At 38.6% G+C, this 15,201-nt stretch overlaps 1 protein-coding gene across 1 annotated transcript in view; it reads right to left on the bottom strand.

Annotated features, from left to right (window-relative positions):
* The window catches only part of LOC120537125 (long-chain-fatty-acid--CoA ligase 4-like), a 79,580-nt gene that overhangs the window by 31,431 nt on the left and 32,948 nt on the right, over positions 1-15,201 (bottom strand). The window contains exons 3-5 of the mRNA XM_039765803.1: positions 11,469-11,646; positions 10,603-10,712; positions 4,502-4,640 (exon numbers count right to left, since the gene is read on the bottom strand). Of these exons, the coding sequence (XP_039621737.1) occupies positions 4,502-4,640; positions 10,603-10,712; positions 11,469-11,646 (427 nt within the window). The remainder of the gene's footprint in view (positions 1-4,501; positions 4,641-10,602; positions 10,713-11,468; positions 11,647-15,201) is intronic.

Here is a 15,201-nt window from a genome sequence, read left to right as displayed (position 1 = left end):
AATTAGGTTTGGTAAACACCCTCCTTTCATTCCCACCACCCTCAGCACAGTTACAGTGAGCACAGCACAGCACACAATGCGTTTTCTTTTTTCTTCTCTCCTTTTCTCTTTCTCCTACCACCTCAACTCCGGCAAGCTTTGCCCTCTTCCTCCCGACTCTGGTTCCCTGAGTGAAGTGAGGCGATTCCTTTTATGCAGCACCTGGGAGCACTTCAGGTGTCTCATCAGCTTTATCTGTAGTACTCCCAGGTGTGGTGGAAACCCTAAGTAGGGCTCTGCAACTTCCCCTGCAGCCCCCCACAGAACCCAGCAGGTCTGTGACAAACTTCAAATCCCATGGAGCCCTGCAGGAATCCGAGGTGCTGCTGCAAACCAAGACAAGCTACCATCTAGCGCTGCAAGGCTGGCAGTGTCCTGTGCATATCTGCTCCCCCAGTCCTTCCAGTATATTGTTGTCCCGGCTGTCCATCACACTATACATACATAAACTTGCATAATAAGAAAGTGCAACAGAAATCAGTCTCAAAATTTAAACATTAAAGAGCCATGGTAACATAAAACATTTGGCCGATTGATCACGCAAGAAAACAAATCTGAAAAATTCCCGTTAGAGCCCATTTATAGAAAGCGAGTCAGAGTTTTGATGATTAAGCCAACTGGCGGTTGGCACAACATTGTACAGAGGAGGGAGGTGTTGCCAAAAACAGTGATTCATGCCACTTTCATTACGTTTATGTAACGACTGCAAGGGAAAAAAAAACATTTGTTAAAAAGCCTTACGTTTGTTTAGTCTAAAAATATGTTTTGAACACCAATTCCTGAATACAGCACTGAACTAGCATGCCACATACCATGAAGGATAACGTTGGGTTAGGCTGATCTTACCAACAATCACCCAATGTGTTTTTCTTTCAGAATGCTATTTTTCATCTAAACATAGAATAAATGATAATATAAAATGTTTTGTGTTCTAATTTACTTGGAAGCTACAGAGTTAAAAAAAATACACACTGATGGTCAAGTTGGGGGTCACATAGAAATTCTCAAGTTTTGGATAGAACATAATACCTTTTTATCAAGATACCATTAAACTGATTTAAAAACATAGTCAAATCATTACTAATGTGTATAATGGCTATTTTTACTTGAAATTATTTATTTTTAATGTATTATTCATATATGATTGCAAAGCCCCATTTTCAGTGACAATTCCTTCAGTATTCGAATGGTAAACTCTCTTAGCTTATCCTTCATTCGCCATGATTACAAGCTAATTAGTCATTAGAGAAACTTTTCTGATTGCATTAGCACCACTGAAACCTGTTATTCTTTTCATTTGTGTTACAAGGTACCATCATTTCTAAAGATCAATGGTGCTTTAAATCAGTTTAATGGTATCTTGATAAAAAAGGTATCAATTCCAACCAAAACCATAAAAATTTCTGGATGACCCCAAACCTTTGATTGTTAGTTGTCATGCATGCGCGCCAGTGGATTGCCTTCCAGTCTCACCTATGATATGTGGTACCACCCTGGGATGACAGGGGGCACTGTCACTAACAGTCTTGTCTCATTTTTCACACACAATGCCCAGAAAGTACCTTGAGGGCAATGAGGCCAGTAAAGCTTGCCCCTTCTGGTATGGCCAATATAAAGGTGGTGTCTCATTTAGATCCAAGAGCTTGACTGTAAGAAAAGACTCCAGACCTGTGACAACAGAGAACGCCACTAGAGGGTGATGTATTGTCTTGATAGCGCTATCATGCACCTGTTAAGTTCACTTTGTTTCAATTAAAACAGGGTTTGCCCGGTTGGCACTCCAACTATTATGGGACTCGCCCCCTATGTAGTGTATATAGGAAACATTTTAAACTCTCAAATATATATCTAATACAGGAATGTAAATACAGGATCTAATTTTTAATCAAGATTTTGTTATATTTAAATGATACATTTTTAATATAAACCATAGAAACTCAGTTTTTAGCTTATTTCACAACTCTTAATTAATACAACCATGTACCTTACATTCATTTATATCATTTGTTAGGTTCCCAATTTTAAAAAAGCACCAATGGATACTTCGATATAAAACAATAATGTTTCTGTTAGTTTATTGTGTGTTATAAAATCTGATGCTAAAAGAAAATATTTAATAGACAGAAATTGTATAAATTAAACAGACCTGAATTCACATTTCAGGATGTTCCTGGGAACTATCAGGAAAACATATGAGAAAAATGAGAATTCAAAACAGTATTTTTCTGTTAAAGCAACTTTTTCAGGAAATTTCTACCTAACAGGAAAATATTAACATTTTTCAAATTACCAGACAAAATATCATTATATTTAATTAATATCATTTATTATTGTTACATATGTTTTATGGATATTTTTGATTAAATGTATGTCCTTGCTTTCTACAGGTTTACAGGACGGTAGTGAGACCAGCTATGTTATATGGTCTGGAGACGGTGGCACTGACCAAAAAACAAGAGACAGAGCTGGAGGTGGCAGAGTTAAAGATGCTAAGATTTGCATTGGGTATGATGAGGATGGACAGGATTAGAAATGAGTACATTAGAGGGTCAGCTTAGGTTGGACTGTTGGGAGACAAAGTCAGAGAGGTGAGACTGCATTGGTTTGGACATGTGCAGAGGAGAGATGCTGAGTATATTGGGAGAAGGTTGCTAAGGATAGAGCTGCCAGGTAAGAGGAAAAGAGGAAGGCCTAGGAGAAGGTTTATGGATGTGGTAAGAGAAGACATGCAGGTGATTACTTGAAATAGAACAAGATGCAAAGGACAGAAAGACATGGAAGAAGATGATCCGCTGTGGCAACCCCTAACGATAGCAGCCGAAAGAAGAAGAAGTATGTCGTTGCTTTACAAAGTTACCATTTGAAAAAGTATTCCTCCCTTGAAAGTTTACATGTTTTCTTTATCACACAACATTGAACCTGTGGATTTAGTACAGCTTTTTTTGACACCAACCAACAGAAAAAGACTCTTTACTGTCAAAGTAAAGTGGTTTAAAACAAAAAATAACTGGTTGCACAAGTATTCACCCCTTCAAGCCAGTTTTTAGTTGATGCACCTTTGACAGCCATGACAGCACTTCAGTGTGTGTGTGCACAGGTCTCTGTCAGTTTTGCACATCTGGACATTGTAAATTTTCAAATTTTCCCTGTTCTTCTTTTCAAGGCTGATCAGACTCAGTAAGGCTGCATGGAGATAGTGAATGACCAGATATTTTGAAGCCCATACACAAATTCTCAATTGCACTGAGATCTGGACTACATTGTTGGTTTTATGCCAATCCTGCATAGATAGCTTAGACTTTTGGGGCTATGGTCTTGCTAGGAAACAAATCTTCTCCCTTGGTGCAAGTTTTTTTACAAACTGTGTCAGATTTTTATTCCAGTACTTCCTTATATTTTTCTGCATAATTTTCTCCTGAACCCTTACAAGCCTTCCAGGGCCTGTTGCTATCACCTTGCTTCACGGTTGTGCATTTGTGGTAACGTGGAGTGTTTGATTTACGCCAAACACGCCGTTTAGTCTGGTAGCCACTAGGCTCAGTTTTGGGCTCAACATAACAGAGAACCTTCTTCCAGCTGACTTCAGAGTCTCACAAGTGCCACCTGGAGAACTCTAGTCAAGATTTCATGTGCATTTTGTTTATCAGTGGATTTCTCTTTTTCAATCTCCCATTAAGCTGCAACTGACTGGTGAAGCACCCAAGCAACAGTTGTTATCTGCACAGTCTCTGTAATTTTCTACTGTAGCTTGTAACTTCTTCAAAGATCTTAGAGGTCTCTTTGTGGTTACCCTTCTTATATGATTACTCAGTTTTTATGGACAGCCTGGTCTAGGCAGATTTACAGCTGTGCCATACTTTTCCATTTCTTAATGACTGCTTTAACTGGACTCCACAGTCAACAATCCCCCGACTTGTGCTTTTCAGTCACTTTGTAACTGAGCTCCTTGGAGTGTCCTTTTTTATCTTCATTGTGAAGGCCCTTGACATTAACATACCACAAGTTGGACCTTCCAGATAAGGTGCATTTATACTGCAATCAACTGAACCTCCATGAGAACACACTGGTAATCTCCATTTAATTAATTAGGTGACTTCTGAAACCAGTGAGGATTTGGATGTGTTATATTTAAAGGAAATTTAAATTGCTTATACCAAGATTCTTCATTTTATACAGAACAAAAATTTCTACCATTATTTTTAAGAATAATGTACAAACATATTTTTAATGTATGGCTATGATTCAAAAATAATTTTGAAAATGCAATGCCCAGGGCAGCGTCAGAATGATTTTAAAACAGTGTATGTTGCAATTTTGGTTTGGTGCATATGGTAAAAATCTTTCTAAAGTAGCATTTCTTGGAGATTCTCCTTAAGAAAGGTTGGTATAAGAACACTTAACAATAATTTTGATTTATTTCAAATGATAGACATTGATTTAAATCATATTTTTCATTACTTACAGTGTTCAGGTTTGGCTCCAAGCTCCAGAACAGATTCAAAGCTGTGTATCTGAATTTCCTCAGGATAATCCGCATTATTGATGTTCTTTTTGTCTACATATATGACATGCTTCAAATTAGGAAGTTTAGAAAAGACACCCTGTTTACAGAGAAGAGACGCAATACAAAATATGAAAAACCTAGAGGTACATGAAAATGCTGTATACAAGTAATCAAATACAAAATATAATAAAGCAAGAGGTGCATGAAAATCCCATAGCCAAGCAATCAATGATTAGGGCCCACGATTTACCGCGGCCCGCGTAATTAAACGCCACGCTGCGGAATTTAGGGTTTTGCAGCGGTAAAACGCCAAGACGCGGAATTAACCTGACTGCCGCGGAAATACCAAATCTGAATGAAATCTCACTATTTGAGGCATATTGATATTAGTATGATTAGTTTTGATTACTTCTTTAAGTTCTTTGTTTAGCCTATTGCATCATCTCATTAATATCTCGTTCGTTGCTACAGGAGGCGTGACCACGGGGGGGCTGGGGTAAACACTGCCTAAACCCCCACCCCCGAGACAAGCCGTGCCCACCCTGCGAAATGCTCTGTCTGTCCAAAGAAAACTCTGGAGAAGAATAACATTTTATTTTCAAAGTTCACTTTGCAGCACGTTTTGAACCTGTTGACCGCATTCTTTAATTAAAACAGCGTATACGTTCCATTCTTCTTTAATTTTCTGGTTGGTAACACCAAAGTCTATGCATAGGTGGCTTATTTAAAAGTTGACATCTTCAACCTCTGTCCCTCTGCAAGCTGCTGGCTCCACGGTTGAGCCCAGCACCGCCGTTACCAACACAGAGCACAGCGCACCCACGTCGGGAACTGGCACTCTAAAAGATGTAGATAAGCCTACACAATCCTCCAGCTCTGCGCCTGTGTCAGGTACTCCAAACCTCTGCCTTCAACAAAATATACAGTCCGGTCTGTCTGACTTAAATATGGATAGCCCATCCCAGCCCATTTTAATTAATTATCCCAAGCGCGCATTCGGAAAGACACTCAGTGCAAGCTGGTATCAGTCTCGACCAGGGCTTGAATATTCTGTTGTCCGTGATGCCAGCTTTTGCTTTTCCTGCCACAAATTTAGTACAGTATTTCCAATTCAGACCGCGGAGGACATATTCACCAAACACGGCTACACTAATTGGAAAAAAGCTCTAGAAAGAGACGGTGGTGGCTTCCACAAACACGCGGGATCCACAAACACGCGTCTAGAATCCCGCACGTCAGAGCCATGTCTGCATGGCAAGAGTATCGGCGCCGGGCAGAGACAGGTGAAAGCATAGTTCAACTTCTGGGTCCAACCCAGATAGAAAAGAATAGATATTATGTGAAAAGCATTGGGGAGGCCGTTTAGTTCCTTGCAGTCAATGAACTGGCTCTGCGTGGTCACAATCACGAAGGTGGGGCGGAGGGAGTTTTCCTTAAGTTCTTTGATTACACAATCAAAAAAGATGCCAAACTTGCAGAAATTGTAAAATACATCCCAGAAAATGCAAAAATACACATCCAATGTAATTCAAAATGAAATAATTGAGGCTCTTGCCAAAATGGTGGTAAAAAATATCAGGACCAAATATGAAAAAGCTGACTCTCCTGGACTTTGTATTAAAAGTGATGGTACCAGGGATCGCTGTAACTTTGAGAACTTGTCTGTAGTGATTAGATTTGTCCAGATCTCCATCCCTGAATAACACCTAATTGGCTTAATTGAACTGAATCAGCTTGATGCTGAATATATTTGTAACCAAATTCAGTCACATCTCTCTGAGCTAGGTTACAGCCCAGACAATTTAGTGTGTCAGTGTTTTGATGGTACTTCTGTCATGTCTGGGGCAAGGGGTGGTGTCCAGGCTTTGTTACAAAACAAAGTTGGTAAGTACATTCCATATGTACACTGCTACAACCACCAGCTCCATTTAGCAGTGATACATGCAATGAAATCAGAACCTCTGGCTAAGAAGTTCTTTGACTGGTCAAATTCATTGAACACATTTTGTCACAGACATTATGTTTCACACACATACAATACACCCACACTGAAAAGACTTCTAGAAATACGATGGACCAGTCATTATGATGTCACAAAGTCCATTGTCAACAATGAGGAAGCTATAAGGGGGCTTCTCTCAGAGGTAGCAGAGGCTGACACTGCCCCTTTTGACATTTGCATAGAGGCATGTGGTCTTTTGACCCAATGAAAAAAGCAGAATTTCTTCAATACAGGAAAATTCCTCCTTCACGTGCTTGGTGTGCTGAACCAGCCAATGCAATTCTACAGGCACATGCAGTGGATTTGTGCACAGCTGGGGATGTGGTGACAGCTTCACTGGCCACACTGAAGGAGATGAGAAGCCACTCATTCTGGGAGGAGCATTTCTCTCAGTGTGAAAGTAGGCCTACCAATTTGCTCAAAAGAAAACGGAAAGTTAACTCACAGCTTGATGATAGTAATGTCATGTCTACACTTGGGCATGGTGACTCTGATGAACAAATTGCTCCTAATCAGACTTTTAAAAGGGCTATGTTCAGCATTCTTGATAGAGCTATTGTGGAAATGGAGACAAGATTCAGTCAGAGAAATGTTGAATTATTGAGGGCCACGTCGCTTCTCCTGCCAAAATCAGTATTATTTCGTGATCAATCTCTCTTGAAACCTCAACAGGCACTTGCAGGGACAGAGCAAAACATGAGCTTGCAAAATGAAATTGCTGTGGCAAAAGCAATGTTGATCAATAAACTGCCAGCTGATCCTAATCTCTCTGAAGCATGCAAACGCATTCAGCAGTACAAAGAGGCCTTCCCTATGTTGCATTCGCTATATGTCACAGCATTCATCATTGGTGTGTCTTCAGCTGCATGCAAAAGCTTTTTCTCTACTTTGAACCGCATTCTCACTCCACTCCGCCGAACAATGCTGCATTCAAGTAAAAGAAATTTAGTCATTCTGGCACATGAGAAAAACATCACAGAAAATCTAGACATGAAAGAATTTATTTCAGAATTTGCCAAAAGTAACCGCAGAATGGTCCTGTAGATAATATCCAGGTTAAACACTGGAAACGGATATCCTATAGCCTCCCTAATGACTACAATGAGCCACGTTTCTATTCTTGCTCTCATATGTTGTATACATTTGACTTTATTGATATTTACCTTGTAGATGTAGTTTTATATTTGTTCACAAAAAATAATAATACAAGTTCTACTGCCTCTGTTAATTTTATTGAACAATAGGTTATGATTTATTCCACAATTTTTGCTTTTATATGTTATATAAAACTATGATGTTATTATTATTTGACCCCCCCCTACAAAAATGGGGATGAATGGATGGATATTTTTTAGAACCCCCCCCCCAGACAAGCCAAATGCCCACCCACACATGATGTTCTGGTCACACCTCTGGTTGCTACTGAAATCGAACACAGTGGAGCTACAGTTCAGTTAAAGAATCTGTCGGCGTTGCTGCAAAGTACTGATAAACTTAACGAGCTGAGAGCTGAACTTGAATTTGTATCTGTTCAATGCCAGCCAATTATGAACACTCTGACTTCTTTTGAGGCACAGTCATTCATGGCTGTCGATGTCTACAACAAAGTGTCTGACTTACTGTCTTGCCTGAAATCGTCCGGATTTCCAATTGCAACCAGCAGCTGTGAAGATGTAAAGCTTTGATATACCTATTTGATTAGTATTACGAATTATGATTTATTATTAGGGATTAAGAATAAGAAAAATTGCATTTATATTGCTTGGGTTAAGAATTAGTCTTATGGAGTTCTGGTACTGCATGTGCCGAGCCGTGGTACGCCACGGAATTTAAAAAGACATGCCGCGGAATTTACCATTTCTTGCCACGGTAAATTGTGGGCCCTATCAATGATATACTTGTGTGCAGGCAAGTGGGTCACACCAGACAGACAATTCTGATTTACTTTTACTTACTGAGTATTTTATAGCTGATTGGAATACAAATTAAAATTAATAATTTTCATTCAAGTTTACTTTGCATTAAGGACTATTTTAACTAGTCTGGGTTCTGGACCTTTGACTCGATCATTTTGACAAGAATTTATTAGCATTTTGGGTCATGGTTGCAAGTTATTTTGTCTTCACCTTAATGACTTCTGTGTCCCCAATTGCATAAAATTATAAAACAACTGCATGTTCGGCAGCCACCTTGGCATTCCAAAATATTAGGATCAACAAAACTATCAATCCTCAAATGAAAAGGGTTTTCAGTAGGAAGGAACAGAAGGCTAAATTCTTTTACAACATTATGAAGTACAGTACTGGAGTTTAAAATCCTACAACAAAATTTTAGCCTTTATTGAAATGCCCAATTACTACTCCCGCCTTCACCATTTCCAACGAAAATATAGAAGTGCTGAAACTTTTTGAACATCCTTCGTGTATATATAGGCCTATATTATATAAAATTCATGAGACTCAAAATAACAAAAATAATTGTGCAGATATAATATTTGATATCCCAAACATCCACAAATGCTAAAAAAATCTCCAATTAAAATGTATTCAAAGCAACAAACATTTTTTTAACTTTGTCTGAATTGTAACTTAGTCCACAACTCAATACAAGGCCAGTACATACCCATCATTTTACTTAGCAGTAAGAATGGGATAACCGCAATAATCTGGGGGCATCTAAATCTGTACAGGTGACCCAAGACATAATCTCACTAATGTACCAAATATTCTACTACAGAACAACAACAAAGTGAGTGTAAAATGAGTTGAACTTCATACTCATTCTCTACCTCCATCTTCATGGAAGAAGGTGATGAGGCAGACCTAAAATAAGGACTGGAAAAGGTTGGTTTTAATCTAGAAACAGGCAGTATTTTAAAATCAGTAGGGAGTGCTAATTTATTACACACTGTTCCAAATACTTTTTTTAAAATACTGTATGATACAATATACTGGGTAGTTATAGTTAATTGTGGGGGGAAACTCTCAGATGAGTCGCACCTTTTGTTCTGCTCTCAATTCGAGAGCCAGTCAGCTTTTGTGATTTGCTAATTGTTTGGCAGTTATTGGTGTCTACTTTGGTTTTCTGGAACCATCTCCATGTTTCACATAACATAATGAGGTACAATGCCCAATTTGGTAATTTAGTGTGAAAGCATGAAGACATTCTTTTACTTACTTGGCTGATGCTTTTATCCAAGGTGCTTTACAACATTTATGATACATTTAGTTAAATTTCTTTTGGTTTTCCAATTGGAGCACAGGTAGGTGAAGTGACTTGCTCATGGTCACACAGTGTCAGTAGCAGGATGTGAGCCAACAACCTCAGGCTTTAAAGTCCAAAGCCTTATCCACCACACCACACTACTTTCAAAGAGCAATATTTAATGAGACAAGTGATATAGGACTTATCGTGTAAAATGGCCAAAGGTAAAAAAACACTCAAAATTACCACATATCAAAAATATCTGGTATGGTGACACTGTGTGCCCACACCAAAAAATGGTGATTACAGCCTGAACAAGTTAATTCATTAGGGGCTCCATTTATGAAAGTTAAGGAATGCGTGCCGTAGACATCAAGTGATGCACACTCCATATAGTCCACCTTCGGTACACAGAGTTGAAGGTGTATACCATGCAACATGGTTTTACACCTGACTAAATGTAATAAAATTATGTGCATTTTCTTCTTTGCAAATGATTAAATGAATTGTTAATTGAAAGTGGTTTCCTTCTAAATAGCAATATTCTCATGTAATCCTCTTCTTGTGTTTCAGCACTCTCATGTATTTAAGTGTATTGCTTGAATTAAGTAACACATACTTTTCATAAAGTATTGAAGTCAATAAAACTGACAATCCTAGTCTTTATTTATGTAATGAATATTAAAAAATTGGTTGTATAGCTAGTTATCAATGCAACCCCCATGTTCACTAGTGAGATATCCAGAAAGGGTTAAAGTTCTAAATATTCCAGTTCTATATAACCTAACAGTCTCAAGCCCTGTGATCCCATTAGGGCAATACCGTGGTTCTTCTGTCAAGTTTTACAACTTACCTTGAGTTTGGTATCAAGGAGTTCTACACTAGTAATAAGATGAGTGACACCACAATGATTTAGTCCGTAAACTATTGCATCCTGGCCAAGAGTCGCATAGAGTGTAACCACTGTGGAAAAGAAGTATTTAACTGTTTACAAGACATATATTTTAAAGCACAGTCTTAGACTGAAGGGCAACTTTTTACATTTCAAATAACACATCCAAATAGGCAGCCACCAACACTGGCCAACTCCTCTGATACAAAACATCGCGTTTATAAGGTCTTGGTAATTATTTGCATGTATGTCAACAACTTAAATGGAAAAAAGGTTTATACTGCATTATATCTTGATATACATGCTTTTGGCATCAAGAACAAAGGCAAGATTAATTATTTGTAAATTACTATCCCAAGAGTCAATAAGGTTTATACTGCATTATATCTTGATATACATGCTTTCGGCATCAAGAACAAAGGCAAGGTTAATTATTTGTAAATTACTATCCCAAGAGTCAATGGTAGAAATTGACCCTATGGTTTCTGCAGCTGGTTGACTGTCTTATCTTCATGCAATGCAAAATATGCCTCATCCTGATGCAGCCATTTTAAAATATATAACTATATTTAAAGCAAATCCTGAGCAGCTTTTTTATTAGCTCAGACTAACAACAACTGAAATAAAGAAACTGTTTTTACTAGATTTACTAAAAAATAGGAACCATGCCTGTTAGATGCCTTTTTAGCTTTGTACAACTATGTTATTGATTACAGTCTTTCAATTCTAATACTGCTTTGTCATTAATGGCTACATGTCTATCTAAATCTAAAAAATCAAATATTATTACTTTATGCTCTAAAAAAAGACACCAAAGTGTTACTTACATGGAAAGTTGTACCTGAAACAAGCATTAGCTGAAATCATCCACTCAGCCCTTGTTTCACAGAAAATACAAATTAGGCTTTTCGGCTTTTGGCCAAGTGCAGCCAACCCACTTCCAAAGTGACTGACTTGGATATTCATTTCTTCATAAGTAATCCATTTGTATTCACCCAGGATTAGCTGCAAAACACAATACATTAACATACTGCATTTTCAAAATTAAATATTGAATTCACTATACCTGTATATTTAGAATTGCTTTTTAAGATGCATTGTCCTAAGCTAAAAAATGGCAGAGTGATGATATCTCATATGAGTTTCACAAGCAAAGAATGCCCTGGCCAACTGTTCACATTTTCTGTGGGTTTTAACCTGTAATGTTAAGGGTGTGAAAAAATGCATATATATTCAATTTCTTTATTCACACATTCACTCCCAGTTATTGACTTTTACTGTTCACCACAGAAAGGCACTGTCCTTTAGCTGTTAGAGAATTAAAGCTCTTGCTACAAAATTGACTATTTTCATGAAATACCTTTTTAATTTTTTATTTTTTCAGCCAGTCATCTGAAAAGACTGATATTTAAGGAAAAAATGTCATTTTAAACTTAAGTTGTAAATGTAATTCATCATTTTTGAAGTTAAGTTGTAAACGTAATTGTTTTATATTTCAGTAACAGGGTGGAATGGTGGTGCAGTGGTAGCGCTGCTGACTCGCAGTTAGGAGATCCAGGTTCGCTTCCCGGGTCCTCCCTGTGTGGAGTTTGCATGTTCTCCCTGTGTGGGTTTCCTCCCACAGTCCAAAGACATACAGGTTAGGTGGATTGGCAATTCTAAATTGTCCTGTGGTGGGCTGGTGCCCTGCCCAGGGTTTGTGTCCTGCCTTGTGCCCTGGGACTGGTTCCAGCAGATCCTTGTAGTTAGGATATAGTGGGATGGATTTCAGTAACTCACACATCAGTTTAATATTTTTTACTTGAAACACTCACTTCTGGGATGGCAGCTGGATGAAAGGACCAGGAGAGAGACCACCCACAAGGCACTCACCACCTTCCCCGAGATGCTAGAGGGCAGCACTCCCCTGCAGCTGTGGCACCATGGATTCCCACAGGGCACTCTGGAAATTGGAGCTTGGTACAGCCCTGTTGGGCTCTATCGGGGTCGCCAGAGGGAGCTTTAAAACTCTACTTTGGGTTTCCATCACACCTGGAGTAGTTCCAGTTAATCCTGATGAGCCACATAGAACATAAAAGGAGCTTCCTCACTCCATTAGAGGAGCCAGAGTCGAGAGGAAGAGGGATGAAGCTTGCTGGAGGAGAAGTGGCAGTACAGAAGAGAACGATTATGCTGTAGACTGTGATGCTGGGTCTTGTACTGTACTGTTGTTGGGAGAGAGAGAGAAGAGCTTCCCTACTATAAATTAATGTGTGAGTTGCTGAACTTGTGGGCTCTCTGGCTGTTGTGTCCGGGGTTTGGGGAGCTGTACACCCCCTAGTTTCCACATTTCCTAAAGCAGCTCTAATTTGTGACCTTGGAACACTATATTCCACAGAATGTCACTGGTTACATAGGACTGACTGCTATTCCAAAATACTCTGCTGCCTGTCATCCTGGAAAGACTTGAAAAAAGGTAGCGTCACCTAGTGGCTAAGACTTCTGGCCTCCATGTTCAGAGTAAAGTTGGAGACAAGGAGTCCAAATGGACCCTGTTCAACAGGTCAGTTGTGGAAGTTAAAAGTTGTAGTCTTACGGTAGTTAGGGCATCAGGGTTTCAGAAGATGAAATGAGATAAGAAAAACATTTTCATGAACTATGGGCTCTATCAGTATGTCTGAAACTGGTCATTTCAGTCACTTTGACAGAGTTAACTTTTAAAGTAAGTATAGGAAAACATTTAAAAAAATGTCATTTATTATGGACCTATGCCATTGATGATCATGTTTGTAAATATATATCCATCATTTTTTATACAACTCTTCCCATAAATAAATGTAAGCAATCCACCCAAATATAAATAGCACAAAGAAGGAATCAGTGCTAGGTGGTATGGTAGCCTATGATTTGTGTGCAAATATTCTCATACTAAGTCAGTTATTTAGCATATACATATGGATCAAAATATCAGTTCACGTTAGTTTAGTTTAAACAGCTTCAAATCCAGAGGACAGTCTTAATATGCAAGTGATGATCAACCAGATTTTATTCTGCATGATCACAGTGCTATAATACCCTCCATAGGTATTGGGATAGTGAGGTGAAAAATTGCTTTTTAATTGTGTAGTCAAGTATTTTAAGATGACATCAAGAGCCACCCAGCTGAGATTTCTGGGTTAAGCATGAAATTCCCCTCAACACAATGCTCACTCTTACATGATGATCTTGTTAATAGATGGTGTGGTTGCATGGTGGTCGTGATGTGGCCTTGCAGTAAGGAGATCAGGATTTGTTTCCCAGATCCCAGTGCCCCAAATGCATGGAGCTCACATGTTCTTCCCACGTCTGCAAGGGTTTGCTTTGGGTGCTCTGGTTTCCTCCCACAGTCCAAAGACATGCAGGTTAGGTGGATTGGTGACGCTGAATTGGCCCTTGTGTGTGTGTATGTGTGTGTGTGTGGAGTGTGAGTGTGTTTACCCTGCAATGGAATAGCGCCTTTCGAGGGAATTGTTCTTGCCCAGTGCTCTGTGCTTGCTGGGATAGGTTCCAGGCCCCCGTGACCCTGCTCAGGATTAAGCAGCCTTGGAAACGGCATGGTAAAGTATGGGGTTTATGAATTTTTGCCTGTTTTTTTTTTTAGAATTGCTCCTTTTAGTTTCATCTTAATTTTGTTGCTCATTTTTTAACAGTTACAGTTTTATTTTATCACTAGGCATGTTACCCATCTTCGACTGGGAAACTTCTTTAGTCAATGGGAAACTGCTAAAAGCCAACAATTAATATTGCCTCAGTTCACAGTGGATTTGAATAAATGTCTACCTTCAGAAAAACAAGTTTCTAATTACTTTTACTGTTCTCTTATCATATTCTGAAAAAGAGCGCTGTATATACAGTATATATTTATTCATGATTCCATATTGCTTTCTATACAAACACTCCCATTTTTATAGGGCAGTTGCTTAGTCACAGGTGTCCATTGCTACAGTATATATCCTGGCGGCTGCGTGGCATAATGTCATCAGTGTGCCATCATTTAAACTGGCACAATATATAAAGCATTGTCCATGTTTGTGGATACATTCTTCCTTTTACAAATGCTTTCTTTACCTTTTGCAATTCTCTTTACTGACTTATTGACTGTAGATTTTTGATTTCAAGTTTTGTTGATTACTTAAAAATGTCTCTCTGTCTTAAAGTTGGAACAGACTTTGTTACTACACTCCTTGGGCAATAAACAAAAGCAAATAAAAACTAAGTCAAGATATCATTAATGTACACAATTTTACTCAAATTTTAGATTCATCAAAGTTGCCACTTTTTTGTGATGCAACAGCTAAAATGTGATAACCCTTTCGATTCAGAATGCCAATTATTCTGTACAAGTCACCAACACTGCCTCCAGAAGAAAAAAACCCAGACCATCACACTTCCTTCTTCATGTTTGACATTTGGTTTCAAACACTGAGGAACCATCCTTTCACCAACTTGACGGTGTGCAAACACCCTGCGTGGTAAACTGAAGATTTCAAATGTTGATTCATCTGTCCTTAAGACTTTGTCAAGTCTATGGTAGTCCACAGT

Source organism: Polypterus senegalus, chromosome 10 (assembly GCF_016835505.1).
Source record: "Polypterus senegalus isolate Bchr_013 chromosome 10, ASM1683550v1, whole genome shotgun sequence".
NCBI lineage: Eukaryota > Metazoa > Chordata > Cladistia > Polypteriformes > Polypteridae > Polypterus > Polypterus senegalus.
The sequence above is the reverse complement of the archived record's forward strand: the minus strand, read 5'-3'. Positions and strand labels throughout refer to the sequence as shown.